Below are 8,271 nucleotides of genomic sequence, written 5' to 3'. Positions count from 1 at the left end.
TTTCTTAAAATCGTTGATGTTTCTGGTTGTATGACATCATCTAGAATACAACTTTTTAGTAGTTATACTCAACTTCAATAATGTATAATCTTGTTTTGCTGTAATTTACCTTGCTGTAACCAAATGGAAACAACAGTGAGTAAAAGAATGGGTTGGGTCTTGTGAGGATATTGTTACTGTTTCTTATATAGCTTTTTCAAGAAAAAAAAGAGCTTGGTGAAAATATAACTTGACACAAAAATGCACAATATTTATACTGTATACTTTGAGGACATTTTTTGTCAGTGCTTAAAATACAGAATATACATGATGTACGGTTTAATTGAATATTCTTATGCTTGTTTATATATATGCATTAACAGAGAAAAAGAAAAAACGTAATGATAACGTCTGTTGCTCATAAGTCGTTTGCCGGCATGTTTCTGGACTCTTGTCGCCCCCTATTGGCCACTGTGAGACTGCAGTTAGTGTCAGCTCCACTCCCTGTCAGCTCCACTCCCGACTGCTGAAATCTGCGTGTGTGTGTGTGTGTGTATGTGAAAGGGGGTGAGGTGGGGAGGGGGGGGGGGGGGGGTGAACAGTCGACTTTTATTCACGTTTGTGTACGCCACATTTGACCCAAACATCATGTGAGTATCTGTGGAGAATTCTGAAGGGTGGGGACGATTTGGATTTCGAAGAAGTGTCTTGAGATAGCATTTTGAAAAAGATTGTCTGCCCTTAAAAAGTATTTTTTCCCCCTAAATTAAATTTTGTCATTTCATATTCCATTTGAGTGCAAAAGAAGACTTTTGGTGAGTTGTCCTTGCTCCATGATCTCGGGAGTCAGTTAGGTCCCCGCCTACCAGCCCCCCCTCCTCCTAGCACTTCCTGGCCCTTGGAATAAATTCAGCGCTCCTCACAATTTGCAAGAGTTGCTCCGTGAGTCACGTTTCCCAAAACCGAGGAGTATCGAAACCACACTTTGCTTTTCTTTGCAAACTCCAGCAGGGACTCATTCGCCTTATTTTTTGGAACTTTCGATTGTGTTGTGACTGCAATCAGGAGGGGAAAGCGCGCGTCCTCCCCGGCAGTCTTTCGGGGACCCGGTGCGCGTGGATTTCGTCTTTTTTTTTTTTCTCACTTTTCCTGTCCCCATCGCCACTCGTTTCGCATGAATCTCCTCGACCCTTACCTGAAGATGAGCGAAGAACAGGACAAGTGTCTCTCCGACGCACCAAGTCCCAGCATGTCCGAGGACTCCGCCGGTTCGCCTTGCCCGTCCGGTTCGGGCTCGGACACGGAGAACACCCGACCTCCCGATATGCACCTCCTGCACGGGTCCGATTACAAGAAAGAAGGCGACGAGGAGAAGTTCCCCGTGTGCATCCGGGACGCCGTTTCCCAGGTTCTGAAGGGCTACGACTGGACCCTGGTACCGATGCCGGTGCGCGTCAACGGCTCGAGTAAGAACAAACCGCACGTCAAGAGACCCATGAACGCATTCATGGTTTGGGCTCAGGCTGCTCGTCGGAAACTGGCCGACCAATACCCGCACCTGCACAACGCGGAGCTCAGCAAAACTCTTGGAAAACTTTGGAGGTACGTCACGCCTATCGCTACTTTATTCCCGGTGCGTCCCAATTCGAGTGCGTAAAAGCGCATGTTTCTCCATCCCAGGCTGCTCAACGAGGCTGAGAAGCGGCCGTTCGTGGAAGAGGCCGAGCGTCTCCGGGTGCAGCACAAGAAAGACCATCCGGACTACAAGTACCAGCCCAGGCGTCGAAAGTCGGTGAAAAACGGCCAGAGCGAGCCCGAGGACGGCGAACAGACGCACATCTCGCCCAACGCCATCTTCAAGGCTCTGCAGCAGGCCAATTCGCCCGCATCCAGCATGGGCGACATGCATTCCCCCGGAGAGCACTCAGGTACACTTTTGGGCCTTTTGCATCACAAAAAGATCATGAGAAAAAAATGCATACAAGTAGAGCAGACTTTTACGTACGAGAAGACTGAAAATGAAATGCACGACTAAGATAATACTGGATATATGAGATGACATATTATAAATTATTGTGTAATATGACCACAAAATAAGTAGTGGATCATAAAAAAACAACCTGAAAAAAATCTAAGCATACTTTCATTTTAGAGGTAAATTACGGTTTTGTTAAAAAAAAATGGCATTAATCACTATTTAAACAGAGGCAACAAAATTAAACAAATAGACATTCATAGTAAAGTTGTATTTCTATTTCTGTCCACTCCGAAAAAGGACATAAAGTGCATGTAAACAAAATTGTATAAATATTGACTGTAGCTTGTTGAAGGCTATATGATCGGAATTGCTTGGACTGATTTTCTTGGCACATTTTTGGATATCAAACAAAACAAAAAGCAACCAAATCAAAAAAGCTTAAAATAGCTAAACATGACTGGGAGAAGTTTTTTAAATCAATGTTGTAATTATGTTAAGATTCTTAGAGCTTTTTTATTTTGCTAAGAAACTACAAGCACACCCCCTTCAAAAAAAGAAGATAACCCCCCCATTAAACAGTTGTTAAAACGGTGCTATGAATTTACCACAAACTACGATGCCCACACATCATTACACCATTTCAGTCATTTTAGCTTTTTCATTAGCTTTCAAAATAAACGGCTTCAAAATGATTTGATGATTATTTTTATGAGCACCTAAGATTTCCTGTAAATTCTGCTCACAACCCAGACAAAACCTAGGTCCTCCCTGATGAGGATTTAGATTTTTTTTGTTAATGTATTGATTCATCATGCGCCATTGGCATCAAATACCACTTTCCTATTAGCCAGGGTTTCTTCTGAAGTCTAAGCGCTATACAGCCGTTGCACAAAAAATGCAAATAAGGAAGTTTACTCAATTCCGCAGAAATGTAAATAGTTAACTTTAATAAGTTGATGGATCACTTCCAAAATGCTTTGCAAAACTTAATTAATCTTCTGAACGTAATCCACACTGGGAGAATCAGAGTGCAAATCACCAAACAAAAAAGTCAATTAGATGAGATGAATTATAGCTTCTGCCATTTAGTTGAAGAACATGTCATTGTTCTGCTTGTCACTATAAGTCACGAACATAAAGAGACCAACAAAGACGGGGTATTCACTGTCAATGAATAGTCATTTTAAAACCAATTTAGTTTAATTGGATAATTTCCTGCTGCAAATCAATTGATTTCTCATAACAAAGTGGTGACTAATCACTACTTAATTAAGATACAGTCTCAAACTTTATACAGTTGAGGTTGCAACAGGGTTTCTGCAACATAATCATTTTTAATTTGATGCTCTTTAATGCCTTGACAGGAACAGTGGATTACTTTTCAAATTAAGAGCAAATTCATTGGAACTGATTTCTTGTTTGTGGTTTATTGATTCCTTTGCAGAAAAAAACAAAACCAAATAACCATTTGCCTTTATTTTGTTCCGCAAACTTATATTAAAGATGTAATCTTCTAGCAGATGAATCAGAAATAAAACAGATGATTTTACACAAGCTCTGCCTTCAAGAGATGGTTCTCAAAAAGGGAAAACCACTTCATTGTGTGCGTAAAATTTTCAAAAGATTTCCACACGGATCATCTATTTTAATGCTTTCTAACACAGTTCTAGAAACGGTACAGCTTTTTTTTCGTATTGAAAGCAAAGTATTAGGAACATGAGGCAACTTATTGCTGAATTGTGTTTCAGTGGCACCTTTGCAATCTTTGCTTTTATTTTTTTTAGGTTTTATACGAACGCTCAGTGTCATTTGTGATGCAATTTTCTGGCAGATAAAACCAGAACTAAAATAAATTATTTTACTTGATCATTCACCTGGAGTTTTTGAGTAAAATATGCTTAGACCAGTAGTGTTCAAACACTGTCCACAAAGGCTGCTATCCTGCATGTTTTTGCTATTTATATAAAAAAAGACAACAGATTCAAATGATCAGAATTGTAATCAGGCTCCTTCTGAGCTTGCTGATCATTTGAATCAGATGTGTTGGAGGACAGAAACAGCAAAAACACGCATGGTAGCGGTCTTTCGGGACTGCAGTTTGAGTGCCCTGGCCTAATGATACCACTACAAATATAGTAGCACTTTGTATAAAGTTAAAAGAATAAATGTTGAGAACCACTAGCCCAGAGTGTGCATTGCTTTATTGCCTACTTTATTATTTGCTCGATTATGGAATGTAGTCTGCTCAGGGAAGTGAACACAAATTTAATTGTGGGGTATTACTACGTATATGACAATAAAATGCTTGAATCTTGAATTGGTAGCGTAGTGGAACATATTGCAGATTAAAAAAAAAGTCACAAAATTTCAGGGCATCTCCATAGGAAGCTAAGAGTCCTTTCCTTCCCCACAGGTCAGTCCCAAGGCCCGCCCACTCCCCCGACCACGCCCAAGACGGACCTTCCCTCGGGCAAGTCGGACCTGAAGCGCGAGGGCCGCCCGGTCCCGGAAGGTCCCGGCCGCCAGCTCAACATCGACTTTGGCGCGGTGGACATCGGCGAGCTGAGCAGCGACGTCATCTCCAACATGGGCAGCTTCGACGTGGATGAATTCGACCAATACCTGCCGCCCCACAGCCAGGCAGCCGCCCAAGGCGGTTACGGCGGGGGCTACGGCGTGGGCGGCTCCTCTTCCGCCTCCCAAGGGAGCAACTCGGGGGCCTGGATGCCCAAGCAGCAGCATTCCCTGACCCCCCTGGGGGGCTCGGCGGCAGGGGAGCAGGCCCAGCAGCGAGCCGCTCAGATCAAGACGGAGCAGCTCAGCCCGAGTCACTACGGCGAACAGCAGCAGCAGCCGCAGGGGGGCTCCCCCCAACACGTGGCCTACGGCTCCTTCAGCCTGCAGCACTACAGCGCCTCTTCCTACCCGCCCATCGCCAGGGCCCACTATGACTATCCCGAGCACCAGGCCGCCGCCTACTACGCTCACTCGTCCGCCTCGGGCCAAGGTTCCGGCCTCTACTCCGCCTTCGGCTACGTGAGCCCCAGCCAGAGGCCCATGTACACCCCCGTCGCCGACACCGCAGGGGTGCCCTCGGTGCCGCCCGCCCACAGTCCGCAGCACTGGGAGCAGCAGCCCATTTACACCCAGCTGTCCCGGCCCTGAGGACTCTTTACCTTCCCTCTGAAAAAAAACAAAAAACAAATCAGCAACAAAACCCCACTTAGACTCTTGATTTTTGTTCTAGTTGTATCTCTCTGGGGTCACTGATTGTGGACATTCTGAAGGTGACAGCGCGAATGGTTGTCTGTCTCGTCCCTTGCAACCAACTTAAGGTGTAGTCCCCCCTAGGAAGGCCCTACATTCTTAAAAAACTCTTAGGTCAAAATTACCATTAATTGGGTCAAAAAGGGACCATCATATTCGTTTGTGCCCGCTGCATGACTCGCATCCCACCCATGTCGTCTACTGCGCAAACCAGGGCTTAGTAGGGTAGCTTGAATGAGTCAAAATATATAATTCAACAACAGAAAAAACAAAAACTGGGTTGCAAGATGGTATGGAACCCAAAAATTTGGGTCATATGAATGGAGGAAAAACCCACAATATTTTTGAGGTTGTTTATCACAAACCGACCCTTTTTTGAATAAAACAACCCAATTAAGAGTTTAGCCCAATTTCGCATTTAGCCCAAAACTTTGGGTGAAAATGAATCACCGGGTTGGTTGATGGGTTTTTCATTTGCTTTCATTGTTTTTTTTTTTTTTTGTACAAAACAAAACAAAAAAAAAAGTGTGGTTCAAAATAACCCAATATTGGTAAAAAAAAATGGACTTCCCCAAAACCTTCAAATATCAAACAGCCCAATTTTTAGATTGTTTTGTACAAAACAGCCTAGAATGTTTGGTCAAATTGAGCCCAATCTTGGGTGGGTCTTTTTTTTTCCCAGAACTTTTTTTTTCCCTTTAGGTTATTTTTTTAACCCATATATTTTAAGACTCCAGTAATTTTTCCGTTATTTTATTTCATAATCAGTTATTTTTGACCCAGCATTTTGTCTGTGTCTGTACATAAATAAGCCCAAAAATGCAAACCCAAGATTGCATTGACTTGTGGGTTATTCCCTGTGACTCAACAAAAATGAGTGGACCACAAAACAACCCAACTTGTTGTTTATGCTTTCATTCGATCCAACTTTTTTGGGTTAATCGAATAACCCAAAAACGTATCGGTCTCTTTTTGACCCAACTGTTTCTCATATATCGTCTACCACAACCCCGAAAAGGACAAGCGGGCTAGAAGACGAATGGATGTATCCCTCTCTGGATTGGCTCCCGACAGTGCCTTTTTGTAACGCCCGGATCGTGATTATATTTTTCTAGATATAATACAAGAATAAATCCTCCGTGAGGACATAGTGCTTTGAAATATTTTAGTATGTACTGTGTATGTGTTCTGCTCTTCAGCTAATCCGTGCCATCCGTTGGAAGTGTCTTAAAGGAGAGGGGATGCCGAGTACAGTGGGGGGAAGAAAAAAAAAAAAAAACCTCAGTGGCCTTGCTTCAGTTGTTGTTTTTTCGGGGAGTTGATGACTGAGTTTTTGTTTGAATTACTGTACATAGTTTTATTCCAGTGGAGGACTGTGTGAGTGGTGCAGGCTAGGTCAGAGGTGTGGCGAGGGGGAAATATGATGTTTATTTATATTATGAGCTTTTTTTTTTTTTTTTTTGGATAACTGCTCCTCCGAGGTTTGTAGAATTTTATGATGGTTCGCAGTAAGACGGTGGTTATAAGTAGTGCTTTTTTTTTTTTTTGCTTTTTTTTGTGGGGCCTTACTACAAGCTTCCGTCTGCCTTGATACCACTGGTGCCTGCGGAGCCACAGGCGGGAGGCTCCGTCCACTGGTATTTCCACTTCCTGCTCTCAGCAGCCAGCAGGTCTGAGCCCCGGCACGCGCTCCCGTCCATCCTCCAGACAACGCCTTCTCTAACCTCTCTTAATTTATTCTTTAGCATTAATTTTATTGGAAAATTAACTTTTCTTTGTCGCGATTACCTTCGGAGTTGAGAGTAGATTGCTGTCGTTTTGTTTTTTGTGCTACAGATGTGTTTATTTATCGTTTGTGAATGTTATCATTTGATTCTTTGTGTTTATGTACAGATGATTCGAGTCAAACTGGAATTTTTGAGGCTATTTTGTGGAAAGAAAAATGTTGCTGGGATGGACACAATATTGTTTGTCTTTTTTTTCTTTTCTTTAGATTTGTGTTCTTTCTTTTATATTCTGTATCATTAGTCCTGATTTGTGTCATCTCTTACCACAGTCTCCACTTAGGAAAACATGGCGTCGTCTTTTTTTAAAAAAAAAAAAAAGCATCTCTTTTTTTGTATCATATTGTTTGCAATAAAAACAAAACACTGTAAACGGTTATTGCTTGTTTTCTACGAGTGATGTCCACTAAAATCTTCCCGAAACTTCCTTAGCTTTAATACATTCACACAATTAAAGCAAACAAAGTTACTTCAAAATTATGTTAATTACATTTGGTCATTTAAATAAAGACACAAATTATATATTTTTTATATTATATTATATTATATTATATTATATTATATTATATTATATTATATTATATTATATTATATTATATTATATTATATTATATTTTATATTAGTTACTTGCCCCAATGTGTGGAATAATTAAATGAGCGCAATCGAGCTTTTGCTTGGCGCTAGCAGGGAAGCTAGCTTGCTCGCTGCAAATTTAGCTTTAGCTTAACCTTAGCATGGTAGCTAGCTATCTAAAGAAAAAAAAAAAACAAGCCAACATGCTACCTTAGATAGATAGATAGATAGATAGATAGATAGATAGATAGATAGATAGATAGATAGATAGATAGATAGATAGATAGATAGATAGATAGATAGATAGATAGATAGATAGATAGATAGATTTTCCTCATTACTTTTCTACCTTTAGATATTAGCAACTGAGCTAACAAACCACCAATAGGAAGTACACCTGAATACATAGATTGAGTTAAACTTTTCTCAGTGTTTACAGTGTTTTACTTTGCATGCATGTGCTTCTGTTTTCCCGAACTGGGCAACACGTTGGTGAGAGGACTGAGGGCCCCTCGTCGGGGCCGCATGCTTCCCGACCAAACAGCGGGAGTACGCTTGATGAATGTTTCCAAGAGGGGATCGGAAACGAGACCAAATTTTTCTTTTCTTTTTTTTCTCCAGACAGGCCTTTCCATGGGCAATTTTCCCAGGACGACCCCATTATTATTCCAAGGAGACGTCTGCCCCCT

General features: G+C 41.7%; 1 protein-coding gene across 1 annotated transcript; it reads left to right on the top strand.

Annotated features, from left to right (window-relative positions):
* The first annotated feature begins 925 nt into the window (after positions 1 to 925).
* LOC148410282 (transcription factor Sox-9-B-like) lies at positions 926 to 7,381 on the top strand. Its single transcript, XM_088436327.1, has 3 exons — positions 926 to 1,581; positions 1,660 to 1,907; positions 4,371 to 7,381. Exons 1-3 carry the CDS (start codon positions 1,154 to 1,156, stop codon positions 5,120 to 5,122), a joined length of 1,428 nt encoding a protein of 475 aa, XP_088292453.1. The 5' UTR covers positions 926 to 1,153; the 3' UTR covers positions 5,123 to 7,381.
* The last annotated feature ends 890 nt before the right edge of the window (positions 7,382 to 8,271 follow it).

This window comes from Hippichthys cyanospilos, chromosome 16 (assembly GCF_059441005.1).
Source record: "Hippichthys cyanospilos isolate Australia breed blue-spotted pipefish chromosome 16, RoL_Hcya_1.0, whole genome shotgun sequence".
Classification (NCBI taxonomy): Eukaryota; Metazoa; Chordata; class Actinopteri; order Syngnathiformes; family Syngnathidae; genus Hippichthys; species Hippichthys cyanospilos.
The sequence above is the reverse complement of the archived record's forward strand: the minus strand, read 5'-3'. Positions and strand labels throughout refer to the sequence as shown.